This window comes from Podarcis vaucheri (genome assembly GCF_965113315.1).
Source record: "Podarcis vaucheri genome assembly, chromosome: 3".
NCBI classification, from domain to species: Eukaryota; Metazoa; Chordata; class Lepidosauria; order Squamata; family Lacertidae; genus Podarcis; species Podarcis vaucheri.
In genome coordinates, this window is record NC_138761.1 from 17,396,954 (window position 1) to 17,420,147 (window position 23,194).

General features: G+C 42.3%; 2 protein-coding genes across 4 annotated transcripts in view; one reads left to right on the forward strand and one right to left on the reverse strand.

Annotated features, from left to right (window-relative positions):
- ABHD12 (abhydrolase domain containing 12, lysophospholipase) overlaps positions 1–12,973 on the reverse strand; it is a 32,499-nt gene extending 19,526 nt beyond the window's left edge. Inside the window, exon 1 of one of the 2 annotated variants that reach the window (XM_082217806.1) lies at positions 12,349–12,973. In XM_082217806.1, the coding sequence (XP_082073932.1) occupies positions 12,349–12,542 (194 nt within the window). In that variant the 5' untranslated portion in view covers positions 12,543–12,973. Of the gene's footprint in view, positions 1–11,874; positions 12,252–12,348 lie in introns of those variants that run through there. The other variant, XM_082217807.1, reaches the window with a different exon arrangement.
- On the forward strand, positions 12,422–22,384 carry GINS1 (GINS complex subunit 1). 2 transcript variants are annotated; one of them, XM_082217995.1, is made up of 8 exons: positions 12,422–12,516; positions 14,287–14,637; positions 16,639–16,703; positions 18,431–18,526; positions 19,328–19,418; positions 20,247–20,363; positions 21,327–21,401; positions 22,220–22,384. In XM_082217995.1, the coding sequence occupies exons 3-8, from the start codon at positions 16,669–16,671 to the stop codon at positions 22,286–22,288; spliced, it is 483 nt and encodes a 160-aa protein (XP_082074121.1). In that variant the 5' UTR covers positions 12,422–12,516; positions 14,287–14,637; positions 16,639–16,668; the 3' UTR covers positions 22,289–22,384. The 2 variants fall into 2 exon arrangements, with proteins under 2 accessions (XP_082074121.1, XP_082074120.1); XM_082217994.1 differs by lacking the exons at positions 12,422–12,516; positions 14,287–14,637 and adding an exon at positions 14,683–15,229.
- Positions 22,385–23,194: the final 810 nt, after the last annotated feature.

Genomic DNA, 23,194 nt, shown 5'->3' on the forward strand with positions numbered 1-23,194 from the left:
GTGTTTTGGAAACAGAACAATAAATTACAGTAGGAGTCATTAGAATCTAAACATGCAATCATGAATGACTGGGAAGGTAATGGGTTTTGGGGTGTGGATTTTTGCATTTTGTTTTTGTTTTGGGGACAATTCCTCTATAGAAAAGCACAGGGGTTCCCAACTGTTTTTGGGTCCAGGCGTCCATTTGGATATCTAAGCAACTGTCGTGGGCACCACAAAAGGCCCATTTCTCAGACAAAACCTGGTGGGTGAATGTGCCTGTTTCCAGGAAGGAGCAGGGGCACACAGCCAAAGCGGAAGGATTGAACTCCCCCACTCATCAGCTGGGTTGCTAACACAATGAATTGGTGGGTGTGGGAGAACTATGTACATCACTTTCAACTCCTTGAAGGAAAAGGAAGATATAGTTCAAATATTATATGCTTTGTTGAACAGTTTCAAAAGCATTCAAACGGTATTTATAAACAATAATTCCTAAAACTTACAAGAATACCATCTTAAACATTGAATTTTTAGCTCCTCCAAAGAAAGGTTATAGCGAAACGGACACACTTTCAGGGGCACAATCCCCTGAGAGGCAGGATCTGACAGATTCTGATTTTCAAGGAGACCACCACTGGGTAATTGTTATCTTATTAGCAGGTAGAGGCACCTAGACTCATCATGAAAGGAGAGAATGGAAGACAGCACAACGTAACCCTCCCCACCAGTTCATGTACTGTATTCCTAAAGATTTGGATTACCTTCCTCACCAGACTTCTGCTTTCTTAAAAAACAACCTTCCAGGCTTCTCTTCCTCTCCCCCTTCCAAAATTCCTTTATATAACCCACACCTTCCCCAGCTGCAGTCCATTTACTTTAATTGCAGGTTGGACTACTCGTGAGTAAGCAAATGATCTGGCAGCTGCCCACAGAAACCTTTTTCTGGGCTGCCTCATCTAATTATTGCAAGCAGTAACCATTAATGCAACATATTTACCAAATTACCAGGGCAGTACCTGTTTAAAAATGGATCCAGGACAGATTCAGTATCATTGTTCATCAATAACCAGAACCACTACTATGATGTTGCTGGGTTTTTATTATTATTATTTATTATTATTATTACTACTACTGGCATGAACAGAGAGTATGACTGAAGTCTCTTTCATAGAACTTCTTTTTAAACAGAAGAGGGAATCAGATCTTAATCAATTTTCCCCTGGAGAAAAGTACTGCAACAGAGCAAACAATTCCTTTTCTGATTGTGCAACAGTTGGAAGACGTTTTTAAAACTGGCTTATTTTAGATTTGCCCAAGCTAAATTATTAAGAGCACAGTCATGAGACAAATTCACTTACTGAAAAGTTAGCTTGTTTTTTTTAAACAATTGCATTCTATGTAACAATTGGAATAATTCACAAAGGAGGAGAATGGGGGAAAACAGGAAGAGAAACCAGTCACAGTCATATGACTACCAGCGCAGCTTTGTTGCTCAAGCAGTTAGCAGATAAGGGCTCATGCTTCTATTAAGTATTTGCAGACATTTCTGCTGAAGTACAAAACCAGCTAGAAATAGGTTTTCGTTTACAAGCTGCTTCTGTGATAGAGGCTCAAGATAAAGATAACTTTCAGTTTAGTGCAAAAATGTGGAAATAGGGGCAAAAAGGCTTCTCCTCAGTAATTCAACCTTTGAAATATTTTTCAACCTACTGTAAAAGTTAATGTGTCCACTAAGAATGCAATCTATAATGCACATGCTATACTTCCCTTATTGTTGCAGCCTGCCGGTTGTAAAAAATACTGACTTAGCAGGATTTGGGGTTCTTCTGCAATTACATCTTATGACTCCGTTACCTTTAGTCTCTATAAGCTATATTTATTCGTCACTTTTTTATTAAGGTAACTCAAAGTAACTTACAATACATAACACACATATACATTAACACCAGCATGAAAGAAAACCAAAGAAAAATCTAAAAGATAATTCTATTTTTAAAAGGCAGGATTAAAACATCCCACCCACACAAGGATGCTACAGATAATTAAGAGCCAAGGCACTGGATAAAAATAAATGCTTTTTCCTGATGCCTAAAGCTATGCAATGATGGTGCCAGGTAAGCCTCCTTTGAGAAAGCATTGCACAAGAGAGGAGCCACCACAGAAAAGGAATTTTCTTGTGTTGCCACCCTCCAAACCTCTCAAAGGGGCACACAAAGAAGGACCTCAGATGATGACTGCAAGGCCTGGGTCAGTTCATATGGGGAAAGGCAGTCTTTGAGGTATTGGGGTCCTGAACCACGTGAGGCTTTATAGGTCAAAATCAGCACATTAAATTGGGCCCAGAAACTAATTGGTAGCCAATGTAGTCAGGCTAGGATTGGTGTTATGTGCTCTGACCATCTTGCCCTGGTGAGCAACCTGCCCACCAAATTCTGCACCAACTGCAGTTTGCAATTCGCGTTCAAAGGCATCACCTTATGTAAGTTATTGCAGTAATCCGACCTAAAGGTTACCAGAGCATAAACAGAAGTCAGGCTATCCCTGTCCAGATAGGGATGTAGCTGGACCACCAGCTAAAACTGATGAAAGGAACACCAAGGCACAGAGAGCACCTGAGCCTCAAGCAACAGGGATGGCTCCAGGAGTACCTCTAAGCTATGTATCTACTCTTTCAGAACGACTGTAACCCCATCAAGAACAGGGAACTGGAGGGTAGGACCCAAACCAATGGCTTCAAGTTTACAAGAAAGGAGATACTGACTAAACATCAGGAAGAACTTTCTGACCGTAAGAGCTGTTTAACAATGAAACGGACTCCCTCAGGAAGTTGTAGTCTATCCTTCCTTGGAGGTTTTTAAGCAGAAGCTGGATGGCCATCTGTCATGGATGCTTTAGTTGAGATTCCTGCATGGTAGGGGGACTGAACTAGATGACCCTCAGGGACCCTTCCAACTCTACAGATCTATGGTACCATGAGTCTACCTCCCACCCACCCAGTCTCAGAAACCACCCACTAACAGTGTCTCAGTCTTAGCTGAATTGAGTTTCAGTTTATTGACTCTCATGTAGTCCATAACTGAGGAAATACATTGGTCCCCCACCACACCTGCTGTACATTTTAGAGCAATTACCGTATTTTTCGCTCTATAACACGCACCCGACCATAACACGCACGTAGTTTTTAGAGGAGGAAAATCCGTAGGCATGCCACCCGTAGGCATTTCCTCCATAACACGCACAGACATTTCCCCTTACTTTCTAGGAGGAAAAAAGTGAGTGTTATGGTGCAAAAAATATGGTAATTCATATAATGAAGATTCTCTGTTGCACACAAACACAGGTGAATTACTCGTCCTAAGAGACTACTGAATGTCAAATCTATTAGACATTGTTAATAACAAAGTAAATACAGTATACAGATTCTGAATAAACCAGGAGTTCGTACTCACTATTAGTTTACAACACAGCATTTTACCCTTAAACTATGCTGTCAGAGCTGCTTCCAGATCCTATCTCACAGAGGATCACGCTAGCCAGCAATCACTTTGTAAAAGTCTTTATTGAGTTACAGTTTCCATTCTCCAGCTGCTGCGTGCAACTCTACGTCTTATGGGTTAGACCGGCGAAGCCAGTGTGGTGTAGTGGTTAAGAGCGGTAGTCACGTAATCTGGGTAACCGGGTTCGTGTCTCCGCTCCTCCACATGCAGCTGCTGGGTGACCTTGGGCCAGTCACACTCTCTCAGCCCCACTCACCTCACAGAGTGTTTGTTGTGGGGGAGGAAGGGAAAGGAGATTGTTAGCCGCTTTGAGACTCCTGAAGGGGAGTGAAAGGCGGGATATCAAATCCAAACTCTTCTTCTTCTTCTTCTCTTCTTCTCCGCCCCTTGTACACCAACTTAATATCCTAGCCTTACTCCACCTTTTCCGCCTGACTGTTCTTCTCTGGCTCCCTCTGCCCCCCTGGGTCTCTTCCTTCCTGGATTCTTCTGACGCCGACCCCCCGGACCCTCCTGCCTCCTTGCGCCGGGCTTTAGGACCTGGCTCCCTTTCCGGGCTGCTTACTGCGCCACCTTCCTGTGCATTTGAACTTGGCGCGTGCGCCCAACCTTCCACTTTCCGTCTGACTGTTTCTTCGCTCCCCGATGGAGGTGTGGCCACTCCTGACTCGTGCCCTCCCTCCTGTTGTGAGCTGCCAGCGCTTGATACCTGACGCCCTTCCTCTCCCCTGCTCTCTGTTGGTGACGCTGGTCCCGATTTCCAACTGCTCCCCTCTGAGCCCCCTGTGGCCCTTTCCTCCTGGGGTGTCCCCCTAGGCTCCCCCCTTGCCCTGGCCACTGGTGCTCCTTTCTGTGAATCTTCTGATTCACTGGAAAGACTCGGAGATCTCGGGTCGTCGTCATCACTCATCCTTTCTTCTGCCTCCTCCCCCTTGCTCTCTGTTTCCTCCCTTGCCCTTGCCTCTGCTCCTGAACCCCTGACATATGCTTAAAGTAATAGCTCAGCAGTGCAGAGCAAACTCCTTTGTATACAGACTCTCACTTGCTTTTCCAGTTAAGCGTTTCCATATTGCGAGAACTGCTGCCAGAGAGAATAAATACATAGTGTTACGGAATGGAACTCAGTATAAATCAACTTTATATGTATATATTCAGATCAGGCAGCATTTTAAATAGCGTGTTAAGCACATGCTCTGCAGCATCACAACTACACACACAAACATACACTATTCCTATTCAATTATTATTTGTTTCTTTTCTGAGGGCACAACCCAAATGGTGGCAAAAAGATTTCTCACTACTGAGATGAGAACTGCCTAACCAAAGCCAGCCATCACCATCACCCTGATCTCTCACAATCTTCCACTGGCTCCATGAAGTAATAAAGAGGTGAGACAAGAACCAGAGCTCCATAGGCAATTATATAAAAGGACCTGGTTGTGTATTCATATTAATTTCTATTTGTCATTGGACTCTAGCCCGAGATGAACCAGACTGTCTGTTGTACACCTCCCTCTGACCCCAGTTTCCAGGTTACTCAGTCCTAGACTTTGACTGACTCATCCTACAGCTTCATCAACTATCATTACCTTCTAGTATTGAATACCCACTCCCAATTATGATTTGAATCTTATTTCATAGCTAATAATCAACCTTTTGCCTTGTGACTCAGACCTAAACCTTGGCCCTGTGCCAGACAGATAAGCCATCTCTTATAGATCAGCAGTCAGGCATGCCAATCTGCCAAAACCACAGAGAACATAAGACCTAAAGGACACCTTTAGGGCAAACCAGCCTGTAACACATACTAGTCCACAAACACCTATATTAGTCAGTATGACCTAAAAGAAAAAGGGTGCCAGACATTTTAACAGTTCTCTGCCTAAGCTTTGGCCCCAGAGGAACCTAAGAATCGGCTCCAAGCAATGGGGGGGGCCCATGGGGTGAGCTCCTGTTGCTCGGTCCCAGCTCCTGCCAACCTAGCAGTTCGAAAGCACGTCAAAGTGCAAGTAGATAAATAGGTACCACTCCTGCGGGAAGGTAAATGGTGTTTTCGTGCGCTGTTCTGGTTCGCCAGAAGCGACTTAGTCATGCTGGCCACATGACCTGGAAGCTGTACGCTGGCTCCCTCGGCCAATAAAGCGAGATGAGCACCGCAACCCCAGAGTCGTCTGTGGCTGGATCTAATGGTCAGGGGTCTCTTTACCTTTACCATTACCATTACCAAAATGCATCTGAGATGCCAAAGTGGGCTTTGATGAAGAACAGCTGACTCCCCCATTACCACTTTCTGGCCCAAACAGGGTATGCACCCTTAAAATCCAATTTTCGACCCCAAAGATCCCTTTGGGGAATGAAGTTGGCCCACTTTTGCTGCTAAAAGATCATAAGTGGAGGAGGAATGGGCTCCCCTGTGCTTTTGTGCATCTGTTACTGGTGATTAGCTCAGTATCATCTGCCTAACTGGAAGCGGCTCTCTGGGGTCTCAGATAAGTGTTTCCATCAGCCTTGATACTAGGGATTGAACCTGCGAACTCCTGCATGCAAAGCATGCTGCCCTGCAAGACACCTATTGTCTCTGTTCCAAACAACAATTGCTTTAGCTATCTAAAGCCCTTTGCACAAACACTGAATAATTACTCCCAATGGTGGTAGCAACTATGACACTTTGGGGATGGAGAAACAGAGACTGTAGGGAATAGTTTAAGATTTATTTTTCCTTTTGGCTCTTCTTCAGCAGCCAAAGGACTTTGTTGTCTCGTCTTTGTGTGTCCACAAGTCAAAACAGTGCAAAATGAAGACTTAGCATCTAGATTTTCTTAATTGCATGTAAACCATGTAGAAATAATAAAACAAAGTAACGTTTGGGCATTTCTTAACTGCATGTAAACAAAAATATTAGTGTTATTGCTACAGACGACAATTTACAGAACAACATAAGCAAAAAGTAGGGCCTCTCAAGGAACTCCCAAGGGAAAAACAAAGAGAGGAGAATGAGAGGCCAGGGTAGTAAAACATAAATAGATGTAGATGAAGTTAGACATACTTCATTTCATTTGGGGGGGGAGAAATAAGGGTTATGAAAAGGCTTTGCAGATAAAGGTAAATTTCAAAGAAGGATTTGAATTTCAAAGAAGGATTTGAAAGAATTTATGACTAAGACAGACTGAACCATTTTAGAAAGTAGGAGATTAAGTTTGGATTGCAGAGGATAGGAGCGCGATGGCCCTCTCATTTGCCTAGCTAGGAATGCTCATGAAGTTCCCTTGGCAATCAGTATCTTAACTGCAACAATATCATTTAAAAGCTTGATTTTTTTAGGATGATGATGATAATGTCCTATAAGTAACACAGAGATTTTGGAGGGGAAAAACCCACTTCCAGACACAGTACACAACATGTTCATGTGTGGTCAAGAAACGTAGTAAAAAAAGGAACACTCAGAATACAAAACGCTATAACAAAGCCTGCCAATACATAGAAACAAAGAAGTATTGAAAAACAGATATATACACACCCTCACAGTGTCAGTTGGGGGGAAAAACTCCATCTATATCATAGAAACAAGTTTTATTTTGACCCCGTAAAGTAATAAAATAAATAGGGCTTACTGTAACCTCATCTCAAGCATATCAAATTTGCTTCCTTTATTTCACTCTGAACTATAAAGCTGATCAAGCTGTATTGCCAGCTACATGAACACGTTAACAGTATATTTTTGGAGGACAAAGTAAACAAAAGACATGACCAAAAACAAGCTACATACATAACTGATGCATCTACATGATACAAAGGACCTTGTAGAATGTAATTTACTGATTTCATAGTAAGAATCCAGTCTTCATGACTGGGAAATTAAAAATGTGACAGAAAAACATACTAAAGGATATGAAGGCAACTGGAATGATTAAAAGTCCATGGTTTTTGTAGCTAATGATTTAAGAGCCTGCTGATTTTTCAAAAGGCTGGCTCAAGTTTCTCATATAAGGAAAATATCTAAATAAAATATTGTAAGAAGCAACACCTCTGCCAATTGTAGTTTGTCATCATCAAGTTGATAAGATTTTTGTAAATTGCAGAAGTTACCTACAAGTAATGCATACAAAGCTGTGCCCTACATAGTATATTATTCCAGATATGGTCCTCAGTACCAAACATATTTTCCTCCTCTCCTATATTACAGCAAGGGGAGGGGGGACACAGAGAAATAGTCCTCACAGAAGCACAGGAAACCCCAAGTTTCTTAGAAAAATATGCAGTTAACAAGTAGCCTACGAAGAGGTGGAAAGGCTTGAGGGCAAACAGCAGCAGCATATTGAAGGACTTTTATATCTTGTAAAAATCAAGTTTCAAATACTGTGCCAGATCATTACTGTGGTTGATTTCAAAGTCATTCATTCAGTAATCCTAACACTACGCATGCATTTGTTTATACATTTGTTTTTCCAGCAGCAGGTTCAGCTATGATATGAGTATTGGACTTCTTAAGAAAGGTTTCCACTATAGATTGCATGAAAAAAGATCACATATGTATTTTTTTTTAATGCCCTCTGTACTTCACTGCCAGACAATGAAAAAGTACACACAAGTAAGCTATAGAAGGCTAAGTACAGAGACAATTCAAGCTACTTAATGGCTGTATCTACACAAAACTAAATAATGGTTTTGCGTTCAGAGAACAAGCTTCAATGAGTCTTGGGACAGTACTCTCTTCTCCTCCTCCAGCATAATTTCAAGATCAGAAGCTTCTGCTTCCTTTTTAGATTAACCAGCAGTTCAGTGTGTTGCCCAAACCCTAAATGGTGGCTGATTTTAACTATGGCAGGTTGAAACAAGCAAGCTTTATAAATTACAGTTTGGTGCTAGCTTTTTGAACCAGTTTACTTGGGTTCAAATAACACAGAGGTTGTAGGAAGTCATCCTCATGGATACACCAGAGGAAGAGGGGAGAGCAAACAAGTCTAAGGCTCTTTGTGGCTTTTTCTCGTAACACTAAACTATGGTTTAGCATTACATCCAAACCACCCCATTATTTATACTGATGCCAAACTCTGATCAGTGTCAGACTGAGATAATGAGACTCAAAAGTAAGATAGTTTAACAAGGCTGATTGGCAAATAAGGTATAGAAAGCTCAGTGGTACAAAGGGAATGTAAAATAACCAAAACAATTTACATCTCCAGTAGAAAACTCTCCCAAGACTTTACTGATTTACAGAAGCATGTGAAGGAAATGCTTCACAAACATTTTAAAGCCCAAATTCCATTTCCTGTTAAAGTTCCACAGAAAGCATCTCTGAAAGAGAATTCTGACACTGCTTTTAAGAGTAGACATTGGTGGATTAATGGATTGACTCTGATAAAGCAATTTATATATATCTAGATTTTAAAAATGGTTGAACCTCCACTCATTTTAAAAAATACTATCTTATTGCACAGGGAAAGCTCCAAGATGTCTTCCATGGACTAAGTGAGGCAAAACTATATTCACTTTTCAGGATTACACATAAGCCTGTGCACCAATTTATAAAAGCAGGAAAGGTTCACCAAAAAATTTCAAAATAAAATTGAATTAAACTGGTCTCAAAATTAAAAATCCAGAAAGGGAAAACTTGGAAATCTGTTTGAGGGAATATATAAATCTTGTTTTTATTCAGCAAAGGTAGTATTATAAATATTTTAAATAAATATTTATGGTGTTTCTGCTTTAAGTATTCATTGTTAATAATGCCTGAACTCAAAGAGGAATTGAAACAGAAAATTTACAACAGCATAATGAATTACATTCATACCAGAAGCAAAGAAACCTTAGGACAACTTGGTAAACATAAAGGAAGCCTGAGAGAACTGTCCTGAAATAGCTCTGAAATTGTCAGTTATTAAAGGTACTTTTAACCCATGTTTCATCAAAAAAAGATGAAAGGGTACAATATATAATTCACAAGAACATTCACAAGACCAATTTAAAATAATAAAAAAACTACGAATCAACACAACCACAAGAAATGCTAAAAATACAAAATTAAAGCTTAACCTATCCATCCAACACACACTCTAATGACCTACAAATGCAAACATGAGACTCTTTAGTAGGTAGAAAAATGCTAAACGTGTTGGCACCAGGAATTATTTCACTGGAAAGACACTCCACAATCAGGGTACCAAGAGATTAGGCCCTTCTGTGCATCACCACATATTGTGCACATGCCACTGGTGGATCCCAGAAAAATGACTTCTCTACAGATTATGACTCTTTTGTACATATATGAAGCTTATAATCCTATGTGACTGAGAAGTACGTAGGTTCTATTGAACTCAGTGCTGCTTACTTCCAAGTAAACATGCAGTGGATTGCACTGTATGTTCTTCAAGTGCTTATTGAGTGATAATTTCATTTGTTGAGAAGTGATCTTTGTGAGAGAAATTCTTGGATTTCTCCACACACATTTATTTGATAGAGTTCAATTGTAGATGAAGTGATGGATCTGACATGCAGGCACCCAGGCTCATTCCTTGCTAAACTCTGAAGTTTGCTACATGGCCTGACCAGTCCTTAGACTAACCTTGTTCACAGGTTGCTGTGAGAATTAAAAAGAAAGATAATCACCACCAAGTTCTAGAGCACTTATAAATTGCAGTGTGTATAAATTGCAGGGAAGAGGTGGTCAAAAACTGATGACAGTGTAGAGAGGACTAGTTAGCTAGCTGCAGAGGAAAAGATGAAATGAGAAAACATTTGCTAATATGATGCTGAACAAGGGCTTTGGCTTTGTACACATTAGCAACATAAAACAAAGCTAGATCATTATTTTTCTCAATCGAGATCAAAGCTAGTTTGGGGGGAAATAACTCAAAACATAGTTTTACATAAGAAACAACAGAATAGATGTGGATTGTGGCTAATGTGTGTACACCGCTTCCCAAACAACAGTGGGAGTGTGTGGGATGCAGAATAAACAGGATTGTGGAGACAGCTATATTATTATTTAACTACAACTACTCCCATGCATGGGGTTTGTGAGGCAACATCTTCAAACTAATGTACACTCTGGTGGCACCAGAGATTCCGTTGAGGACTGCAACTAAAATAGGGCATGCTCAGAGGACACCTTACATTTTATATTTATTTGAGATTTAATTAATCTTTTCTACTTTAAATCTACCGTCAGAGATTATTGATTAATGGTTACTTGAGATTTGAAGGCTTGGAAGGTCAGTTGTGAATTCACCATGCCTAATTACTTGCAGCAAGTCCCAGCAACCACAATAAGGTAAAGGTAAAGGGACCCCTGACCATTAGGTTAGTCGCAGACGTCTCTGGGGTTGCAGCGCTCATCTCGCTTTATTGGCCGAGGGAGCCAGCGTACAGCTTCCGGGTCATGTGGCCAGCATGACTAAGCCGCTTCTGGAGAACCAGAGCAGCGCACGGAAATGCCGTTTACCTTCCGGCAGGAGCGGTACCTATTTATCTACTAGCACTTGTCTGATCGGCAAGCCCTAGTCCCTTGTCCCTCCTAACCACAATAAGACTTTCTACCAAATAAACATGCATGGGATTAATATGCTGACCTCCAGCACCTCCACCCCTTTAATAAAGGTGACAAAGAGGAGAAGCACAGATTATATAAACAGTGGTACCTCAGGTTAAGCACTTAATTCGTTCTGGAGGTCCATTCTTAACCTGAAACTGTTCTTAACCTGAAGCACCACTTTAGCTAATGGGGCCTCCCGCTGCCGCCGCGGCATGATTTCTGTTCTCATTCTGAAGCAAAGTTCTTAACCCGAGGTAATATTACTGGGTCAGTGGAGTCTGTAACCTGAAGCGTCTATTACCTGAAGCGTATGTAACCCAAGGTACCACTGTATTGTCTTTTAAACTGGTATGTGTACAAAGGCAAAGTCCCTTTCCAGCAATATAACAGGCAAGCATTTTCTCATTTAATCTCTTCCTCTGCTGCTAGCTGACTGGTACTCCACTCATTCATCAGTCTCTGACCACCCTCACCCCCATCATTTACTATTCTCTAACACTTTGCAATTTAAAATACAGAACGGGAAAAGAAAAACGATTGTGTGGGTTTTAAAATATGCGTTGTTGACAAGCTGAGTCAGGATGCAAGGAGGAGGGGGAGGGAGAAAGGAAAATCTCCCCCTATCCTCCCATTGGTCAAGGGCACATAGTTTTCAATATTTTTCGGGGGTGTGTGTGTGTGAAGATACAGTAGTTCATTCAGAAAAGGTTTGTAACCGATAACCCATTTTGCAACAAAGCAATATGCTTATAAGTAAAGACAAACACCATTCGAGGTCGACTAAAACATATCAGAGCTCTGTTTTTCAAAGCCATATCGAACCCCACCGCCCCCACCCCACGAAAACAGCCATCCCCCGCAAACCTGAATCGCCGTCCGGCTCTAACACACCCTCCTCTTCTTGGCCTGCAGCCGCACTCGGTGAACCCATTGCAGCAATGGGGGAGGGAACACCCAGCAGCGAAGGCCTCCGACCCTTTCACGAGCAAACCAGACAGTCCCTTCAGGCAGGGGCTCATTCCGTCAAAAGGGCCGCCTTCGCTCCCCCCCCCTCCCGTAACCTAGAACAAAAAGGCGGACGGAGAAGAACACAGCCAAGGGCATTCCAGTATGAATCGCTCGGGGCTATGGCGGCTGGCGACGGGGCTCGGGAGGGTTACCATAGTAATGCCAGGCCCCCGTGTGAGGGTTTTTCTTGGGGGGGGCAGAGAGAAGAGGCGGCGGTTGAAAGGGTCAGAAGGCTCGGCCCGTTGCCATGGAAACGGGGAAGGCCGAGGCCGGGCTGGCGGTTGAAGAGAAGATGGAGGGGTTGCCATAGCGACGGGGGGGTCGCCTCACCTGCCGAGCGTTCGCTTCATGCCAGAGTCGGCGGCGGGCCGGGAGTTACCAGGCAGGCGCAGACTCGGTCTCAAGCTGAAGCCCTTATCCGGCTGCTGGGAGGAGCAGGAGGAGGAAGACGCGGCAGCCGCTGCCGGAGCGGAGGAGGCGAAGCGCTCATGCTCCAATGTGACGGACTCGTTCCGCTTTCTCATGCCGGCGGTGCGAAACGCGCGGGCGGTGCCAGCTCAAGCCGCTCGAGGGAAGACGCCTCCGTCCCGAAACCGACGCTGGCTTCCCCTACATTGTGCCAACCACAGCCCAGCAACCGAAAGACTAGCGGCGCCTCTCCGGCGCCACCAATCAGAGGCGGCCTCGGCCCACCTGACCTCCCTACGCGGTTACGTCACAGGGAAGGGCAAACGCGACTGCCTCCTGGCCCCGCCTTCATTTAAAAAACATGGTATTGTTTTGCTCACAAAAAATATGGCTCCCGCGTCGTCGGATGCCCTCAGACATATCTGAGTACAGTACAGTGTTGCAAACGCCTTTTCCTCTGCCCCGCCCCACTCTGCCCCGGCCATTTTGAATGAGGGCAACCGCGAAGTCACAAGCTTGCGGGCTGAACTGTTTATCTTACCTGAACTCTGGGCTTCCCATCCGACATTGCGGCATGTTTTATATTATATTATATTATATTATATTATATTATATTATATTATATTATATTATATTATATTATATTATATTATATTATATTATATTATATTATATTATATTATATTATATTATATTATATTATATTATATTATATTATTATACAGTGGTACCTCAGGTTACATATGCTTCAGGTTACAGACACCACTAACCCAGAAATAGTGCTTCAGGTTAAGAACTTTGCTTCAGGATGAGAACAGAAATCGTGCTCCGGCTGCGCGACGGCAGCAGGAGGCCCCATTAGCTAAAGTGGTGCTTCAGGTTAAGAACAGTTTCAGGTTAAGTACGGACCTCCGGAACGAATTAAGTACTTAACCCGAGGTACCACTGTATTATGTTTTTTGGACCTGTAGTCAGTCACCTACATGTTAGAGGCTACACTCTGAAAACATGCTGCAGGCAGATACTCTTTATAAAAACTTGAATGCAAGGTCATATTTTCCAAATCTCTAGTAATAGCTAAGTGCCTCCAAAATTCCATCAGCATGATTCCAATGTTCCTGTTATTAAATGCTCTTTAACCTGACATCCGACTGCCCTCCTCTTTTGCTATATGCATTGAAGAGCTTTTGCTTTTTGCACAGCACTCAGCAGGGCTGGCTCACCTATGACAAGGTGAAGTGACCGCCACAGGCAGCAGGATCCACAGCCGCAGCAGATCCAGCCTCTAAGGGATACATTGCTTACCACTGTGGCTGCTGCAGCAGCACTGACTTCGGGTAACATGCTCCTTGGAGTCTGGATCTGTCACCACGTCAGCAGCCCCACCCCAGTGTTGCCTCTACATCAGTCTCTCAGCAAATAACAGGCAGTGCTGGTCTCCTCCTACACCTAGGGAGGCTACCCTCTGGTCTCTGCACCCACCAGCATGATTAAGAGCAGGCTCCTCCTCTGCTGCAATGGTTTTTGATTCCCACTTCAACAGCTGGGTCAAGTTGATTTCACACACACACACCTTCCCAATGTAGATCTTTACTGTTCCTGAAGAAAACCCAGGACCTTGAGATTAAGGGTCTCATGCACTGCTGACTGAGCTATCCCAGTGTGTTTGTCTGCATATATATTTGTATCTGGCTGTCCCCTTGTCCTTCTGCTAGCAGGTCCCAACAGGCTTTTGAGAATTGACTTAGGTTTTTTGTGTGTAATTATTTGTATGTTTTTGCTAGCTTTTATATATGTATATAGTTTTATTTCTATCAGTGTTTGCTTTTTCAATTATTGATTTTTCTATGTTTTTAGCAGTTTTCATTTTTAGCTGTAAGTCTGCTGCCTCCGTCTCCACCATGGACACAAGCCATGTACAACCCATCAAGCTGGCCTGAGTCACCTAAGTGCTGGGCCACACTGGTTCTCAGAGACATTGCACTAGATCCATGTGGAATCCATGGATGACACCAGCCATCTACAACATGAAAAGCTCAGTCTGGGAAGGAGAAGATGTGCTGGAGGCTGAACGTGAGGCCCGCTGGTTGTGCTGAGGAGCCCTGTTTTTGGCCATAACCCAGTGGGGGTCAGAACTCTGTGGAGTGACAGGTTCGTAAACTGGCCAAAGCTTATCTGCTCCCACCCGCGACTTTTAAAAAGAAGAAAAAGGTGGGTTAAATAAAAATCATCATCATCATCTCACAGAAGACTTACAATGTGAGATTTTTTACAAAACGAAACAAAACCAGCTGAATCATGAAATGAATGTCACTGCAAGGTGCCGCAGGAAGAAAGTGGAAAACGATATTTCCCCAATGGAAATGTTTCACACATTCGGTTGCCTGAATCAGACCCCCAACGATCTCTCTTCCCGCCAGCTGAATCCCTAACGGTGTAAACGTATGCACAACTCCAGAGGTTTCAAACACCGGCTAGATTGTGATACGAAACTCCGTGTACTGTTGTTGCAATTCCAAACAACCGCCGGCCGCAAGCTATAGGAAACAGCAGCGAGGGAGAGCTAAGTTTGTCCCTTCTCTTTTCCCGTACCGTAAGAGGCGGTGCTTCTCTCCCTCGCCTCGCCTTCCTATTGGCCGAGGAGTTCAGTGGCGCGGGTTTTGCTGCCGCGCGCGCCGAGCGAAGGCCGTTGCGCGTCTGAGGGGAACCGAGCAGTCCGGCCGCGACCATGTTCTGCGAGAAAGCGACCGAGCTCGTCCGGGAGCTCCACCGCGCCAGCGACGGGCAGCTTCCTTCCTTCAATGTGAGCCTTTGGCGGCGCGGCCTCCCTTCCCTTCCCCCTCCTCCGAAGGGCCGCCCAGCCGCCCTGAGGGGACTTTTGTGAGAGAAGCGGGCGGGGGTCCTTCGGAACTCCCTGCCTCTTGATACCAAGGCTTCCCTGAATTCCTACTTAGTAATAATAATATTAATTTTACCCCGCCCATCTGACTGGGTTTGCCTGGTACTCGGGAATGGCTCTGTGGCTTTTACCCTGCTTTAGCATTCTCACTTCTTGTATGTTTTAATGTATTTCCCCCCGATTTTATTTTATTTTTACTACCAAGCGGTGTATAAATTTTATGAAACAAACAAACAAACAAATGATTGGATGGCTGGGATTGCTCCACAAGGCTATTCCTTCAGCTGGGGAGGGCGGGATATAAATAAAATTTATTATTATTATTATTATTATTATTATTATTATTATTATTAAAAGCAAAGAGGATGGCGAACTGGAATGGCGTTAATGCCATGAAGCCCACCTTGATAGAGGGTTTGATGGTGAGCGGGAAGAGGTAGCAGACTAAACTCTTGGTAGCCATTTCCCTCATGATTTGAGTGAGTGGATCTGGGAGTACCTGACTGCCCAATAAAATAACGTTCTACAATATAAAAGGCTTCCCATTAATTATCTGGTTGGCTAGTCAGCCTGAGACTAAAATCCTATTGGGAATAAGCTTGCTGGGATTTACTTAGGGAGCATTTCCCCACAAACTTTACAAATACATGGAGAGGAAAGTTGGACTGAAAATCTAAATGACTACTGCGCCTGAAAATCAGCGCTGAGGTATATCGCAGTTGACTTGGATGCACATCTGACCAATAAATGTTTCACTGATGCACCTGGAGAAAGAGTGGTCTAAGCTATGTTGATTGTACGCATCTTTTCTTCTTTAGCTTCTGTAGAAAATACCCTGCAACCTACACATGACCTTGACAGCTGAGTATTTTCTATGAGGCTTGTAATCATGCTGAACCACTCATCTTGTACAAATATTTAGTCATTGTGTTATCTAGCAGCTCAAAAGGAAAAGAAGCAAAGGGAAAACTTCAGAATATTGATAGAAACAAATTCTGGATAGTGGACAGAGAGGAATAGAACTAGAATAGAAATATGTATGCATATTTGAGTGTAGAATTGGCACATGTTTCCTATTTTACAATGTTTTAAATAAATATTACAACTGGTGATATGCCAACTAAAGCTAGCATATGTGTGCATATCTCCTTCTGTCGGTTGAGTTGCATATAAATATTTCTGTGGTTGTGGTTGATGGCTACTTCAATTTTTATAGGAAAAAAGGCGTGCATTTTTATTTATTGTGGTTTTTTTAAATTAGGCAGAGTAATAATGTCAAATTATTAATGAAATTGGTACTTTCCATGTTGCAGGAGGATGGAATCAGACAAGTACTTGAGGAGATGAAAGCATTATATGAACATAACCAAACTGATGTGTAAGTAAGGTTCTTTCAGGAAAAACAGACCAAAAAAAAATCTCTGCTAAAGAATTAAAAAACAAGTTGCAGAAGTGATAAATAAAAGACTTTAATATTATGGAAACAACTTTATAACTACCATGAGTTTTCCACGTAACTTTGTGGCTGTCAACAGACTTGGATTTGGTTTAGTAGGCAGCCTTGTGTGACTGTTCTCTACTCCCACATCCTCTGGTTCATGCAGAAAATACTGTGGAAGAGTGGAAGGAATTGGTCTCTCACTTTGGTGGCAGCATAATCCAGTGTATAGTGTGATGGACTATGCCGAAATGGCAAAGATGACCGTGAAGATCAGACACCAAGATGATTAAAAAATTTTTAGACAAGAGTGGGGGGAAATTATAGAGTATCTTAAAGACCACTGAAGATATCTAAAAACGCTAGCAGGATCATCATAACACTTATAATGTAATATCACCTAAGTTAAAAAAGGGGATACAAAATGAATTTGAAAAATGTAATTAGATGCAGTAGAATGAACAGAAAAAACTGGAAGCCAGGGGAGGGTGGGGTGGAAGTCTGGGGATTTAAGTAATCTCAGATGTAAAAAATTGAAAGTGATTTAAATGTATAATAATATTGTTAAACGAAAATAAAATATTTTATATAGAAAAGATAATACCTACAGCCTGCTGTACCATTAACTGAGATCCATCTTCCTCACTTACTTTGTTATGGGCTTTGGAGAGAGGCAGGAATTGTAACATCACATTTTGACTGCTTCTGCCTTCCCTAAGCCCCAAGTTGAGGTGAGATAACACTCCTTCATATCCTTTCTTTGCCAGCCATTGGAGGAAGCAACATGGCTTCTTGAAAGCCTGTTGTAAAGTAATAAAAATGCCCCATTCCCCAAGACCATTGTGTGTGGCCAAGGACTCGGGTTGAGTCTTGTTTAACTTTATACTGGGGCTTAGAGCTAGAAGAGACCAACCCTGTCATTCCCTGCACCACAAAGTTCTCTCTTTCCAAATACAGTACTTTGCAGATCACAGAAAAACTGAAAGGGAAGGGATTTCTGTGCAGAATAAAGATTATTTATTTACTTACTTTATTAAATTTGTATACCGTCCATCCAAAGATCACAGAGCAGTTCACAACATAAAAACACAAAATGAGAACATAAAATACACAATAAAAGATAAACAAACCAATAAGCCCCTTTGCACAAACACATTTAAAAGGCCATAGAATGTTAATCAGTCAAAGGCCTGCTTATAGAGAAATTTTTTCGCCTGGCAGCTAGATATATGTAATGAAAGTGCCAGATGAGCCTCCCTGAGCAGAGCATTCCACAAACAAGGAGACACTGCAGAAAAGGTCCATTATCTTGTTGCCACACTCTGGAGGAGGCACATAAAGAACAGGCTCAGATGGTGATTACAGGGTGCTGGTTGGTTCATATGGGGAGAAGCAGTCCTTCAAGTATTTTTACAATGCATTTACTTACTGACATTCTCATTCATAATTATTATTTGTGTGTTTTAATTATTGATGTTTATTTGATTTGTTATGAGCTGCTTTTTGGAGAAGAGCAGCGTGCACACAGTAAAATAACTAATAATGCAGTCATTGCATGAAGGGCTAGGTTTACACACTAATTAAAGTGGTCCCCCTAACCACAATGTGTACTTTTATGTTTCTTGCTTTCAAAGTGTATGCAATATAGCTTGTCCTTCTATTATCAGAAATGAAGCTAAATCAGGACACAGTGAGCTGATTCCAACCATCAAGTTTCGCCACTGCTCTCTGCTAAGAAATCGCCGATGTATTGTTGCATACCTGTAAGTTTCTTGCAGTCATCTGTGACTAGGGAAATGAGATAAAAAGCATTTCAGAAATTGTTTCCAATTCCAAGATTTTATTCCTTCACTTCTGGAACAGGTAGATTTCAGAGGGATTTCCCAAGGACACTGGATTTGCATGTTTGGGCTTATCCATATAACCTCGCAAATCATTCCCTGTGATTAATACTCCTGTGATCTGTAGGAGCAGTTTGAATAGCCTCAGGCCAGGAGCTGGTAAACATGGCACTATAATCCCAAATCAGGGACTGCTGCAATTTTCCATACATTGAGCTGAGCTGTGTGACACCAGAGCAAAAAACTTCATTTTTTCATACAGTGGTGCCTTGCAAGACGAAAAGAATCCGTTCTGTGATTCTCTTCGTCTAGCGGTTTTTTCGTCTTGCGAAGCAAGCCCATTGAAGGATTAGTGGATTAGCACTATTAGCGCTTTTAGCGGCTTATCTGCTGATCAGATCAGCTGATAAGCGGCTTAGCGGCTTAGAAAAAGGGGGGGAGGGGGAAAAACCAGCAGGAACTCGCAAGACAGTGTCGTCTTGCGAAGCAAGCCCATAGGAAATTCGTTTTGCGATGCACCTCCAAAACGGAAAACTCTTTTGTCTAGCAAGTTTTCTGTCTTGCGAGGCATTCGTCTTGCGGGGCAACACTGTAATTAGTTAAGGAGTTAGTTATCAGATTAAAATAAAATTCTGATTAAGAACACTTATTCATTAAGGGATTAAATGATGTCTATTTCTGATTATGAATACTTTTGTTATGCTACCATGTTTGTTTTCTCAGGTATGACCGCTTACTTCGCATCCGGGCGCTTAGGTGGGAATATGGTAGCGTGCTGCCAAACGCTGTCCGATTTCACATGTCGACTGATGAAGTAAGCCAATTTGTTATATGTATAGGTTGAAAGGACAATGATTGTACTCAAAATAAAGGAAAGTATACAGAGTATATTATTCATAAATGTTGAGTAACTTAGCCATGTAGGCACACTGAAATAGACACTTGTTGCGATTTAATGTAAGCTGCAGCACAGTGGCAGAACACATGCTTTGCATGTAGAAAGTGTCAGGTTCAGCCCCCAACTTTGCCAAATAAACTAATCTGATAGCAGGGCTGGGAAAGATCTGCCTGAGAGCTTGGAGAGCCCACTCCCAGTCAGATATTAACTGTGGACTGCTTACTTGCTAATTCATAACTCTTCTTGGTATGTGAAGAAGTGTGCATGCACACGAAAGCTCATACCAAGAACTAACTTAGTTGGTCTTTAAGGTGCTACTGGAAGGAATTTTTTTATCATAACTCTTCTGTTGCACATTGACAAAAAAGGAGTACAGTCATACCTTGGTTTTCCAACAGCTTAGTTCTCGAATGTTTTGGCTCCCGAACACTGTAAACCTGGAAGTGAGTGTTCCGGTTTGCAAACTATTTTTGGAAGCCAAACGTCTGACGGGGCTTCCGCAGCTTCCAGTTGGCTGCAGCCAATCAGAAGCCGCACTTTGGTTTCCGAATATTTTGGAAGTTGAACAGATTCGAACTATATGCTCTATAGAGGAGGCTTGATAGAAGTAAGCAGTTCCAAAACTTGCACATTACACCCCTCATATCCCCATGTCTTTTGTTTTAAATCTTTAGGTAATTTCTTGCTTGACAGTTTGAAAATAGTATTTCAGGATTAATTAAGCCAACTTTTTTATAATTCCAGGTGGTGTGGTTCAACCAGTATAAAAAGTCTTTGGCTACCTATATGAGATCTTTAGGAGGAGGAGACGGGCTGGACCTCACACAGGACATTCAGCCCCCCAAAAGTTTGTACATTGAAGTAAGTGAAATTTAGAACTATGGAAGGCTTATTGTATTTGGATGTCATTGGCAGTGTAGTATATGTAGGTACTAAGAAGTCAGTTCCTTGTTTCAAACTGGAAGCAGTTTGTTGCAGGCAGAAGAATCAGAATTGTAGAGTTGGAAGGGACCCTGAGAATCATCTAGTCCAACCCCTGCAATCCAGGAATATGCAGCAGCCTCATATAGTGTTCGAACCTGCAACCTTAGTGTTATCAGCACCTTTTCACAGAATTGTTGCAGTTTATTATCACAGATAATAACTATTGTTTAACAGGGTAATAAAAAGCTAAATGAAACTTACTGATGTGTTCATATATTGGAAATATGACTCCTTTTGTCTACATATAGCTTTGTTGTTTAGTCGTTTAGTTGTGTCTGACTCTTCGTGACCCCATGGACCAGAACACGCCAGGCACTCCTGTCTTCCACTGCCTCCCACAGCTTGGTCAAACTCATGTTCGTAGCTTCGAGAACACTGTCCAACCATTTCGTCCTCTGTCATTCCCTTCTCCTTGTGCCCTCCATCTTTCCCAACATTAGGGAGTCTTCTCTTCTCATGAGGTGGCCAAAGTATTGGAGCCTCAGCTTCAGGATCTGTCCTTCCAGTGAGCACTCAGGGCTGATTTCCTTAAGAATGAATAGGTTTTATCATGTTGCAGTCAATGGGACTCTCGGGAGTCTCCTCCAGCACCATAATTCAAAAGCATCAATTCTTCGGCAATCAACCTTCTTTATGGTCCAGCTCTCACTTCCATACATCACTGCTGGGAAAACCATAGCTTTAACTATACGGACCTTTGTCGGCAAGGTGATGTCTCTGCTTTTTAAGATGCTGTCTAGATATTGCTAGATATAGATATTGCTACATATAGATAGTTTTTCTTAACACAGACTTCCTGACAGTACTTTAAATTTGATGGTTATTTGTTTCTTTTTACAGGTTCGGTGTTTGAAAGATTATGGAGAATTTGAGATTGATGATGGCACAACAATTCTGTTGAAGAAGAACAGCCAGGTATTTATGATAAGATGGCAAACAGAGCAAGAACTCAATTTGGGTTCCCTGTTGTTTAAGGAGCTAGATGGAAGTGGTTCTCCTCTGCTTCTGGCACAGTTTAGGATACAGGAAGTTGCCCTATACTGGATCAGGTACAGTTAGCCTAGTATTTTAACTGGAGATCCCAGAGATTGAACCAGAGCCAACTCCAGGTTTACATGGGCCCTTGAGATTCTTTCATTGTCCTGCCCCTCTGTCCTATAAAAGTCCACTGGCTGATGGGTGAGGGAAATCTCACACACGGCAAGAAAATTGGGAGGAGGATGCAGCAGTGCTGATGAAGAAACCAGTGGCATGGCGAGGAAGGAAGGAGCAAGGAGACGGTGCAGCTGTCTGTTTGTGACCTTCTGTATGCAAAGTGTGTGCTATGGTTCCTCCACACTCTCATTATGCTTACCATTGTCAGCTTTCATGTCATTCTACTCATTTTCATGAAGGAAAACGCTGGAGCCATTTTAGTACTTTCTATCTGGAAAGATTCAAAAGCATTTCATTATGTTGGTTTATTTAAGACATTTATCTACTGCTTAATCATTCATATTTCTAAACAGTGTTAATAACAGCAATGCACAGAACATGGGATTTACAGTAGCTGTGGCTAAAATAGCAGGGGTTATTCTATTATTGGACCTCATTTGAAAACAAACAGTACAGGTAGAGTCAGGATTTACTACCTTAACTACACCATAAATAAGACCAGCTTTAGCTTTATAAAGGGGACGATGAGAGATTGCAAATGTTTGCCTCAGCTTTGAAAATTGTTTGCTTCCCCACAGCATTTTTTACCACGCTGGAAATGCGAGCAGTTAATCAGGCAAGGAATTTTGGAACACGTCCTTTCTTAACTTGCTGTTCGCAAGACTGATTTAAGTACCTATAAACATTTTAGCAGATTTTAAATGGGGTAAGTATAGAAACATGCCACAGTCTTGTGTTTTTTTTTTGGGGGGGGGGGGAATGCAGAGACTTAGTTACTGTTGTGGGAACTGCATGGATACTTAGTGAAGAGGACAAAGAAGAAGATGATACGATCAACAATTTTAACATATCTCTATCCCAAAACAAGTGGAATTTCTTTTAAGCTCATAGCTTGCCTTCACTTCTGGACACATTTTGAAGTATCATGTTTTTATTCGCTGGCCTTTTTGTATGAACCAGACATCGTCTTACTGTAAATGTCATGCTTAGAAGAAAGCCACAACATTTGTACTATTAAGTGTGTGCATTGTTAAAAGACCTTTGAAACGATGTAATGATAAAGTTACTTAAGGAGTGGTACTGGTTAAGTTGCAGTTTAATTGCTGCTAACACTTGTGTTTTTGCTCTAAGCTTTTATGCTATAGTACACATTGAGCAGGGCCTTGAAGTAGATGAACTACAAGGCTCCTTCCAACTCACAGAACAGAGGTGGGCAAAGTTTTATTTGGCCTGAGGCCTTGACCAGCATTCAAGTGGCTGCAGGCCAGCAGTGGGTGTGACCATTCCACATGCACACAGATGCCCACTTTCTACAACTGATTTGTGCAAATTGGCTGGGTGGAGAGACTTATCACCCCCTCTCCACTCATCAAAACATCTATCTGGTGACTAGGAAGGAGGTGATTTGCACCCCGCTTTAGCTACCACCCACCTCAATTCTGTGTCCATTATAAATAAATAAATGGCTCCATTGTCAAGCTGTTTCTTGTAAGATGTTAAATAATTTTTTTTGCTGCTTGCACCTTTAGCCTGTTAGCTCTAGTCCTGTCCAC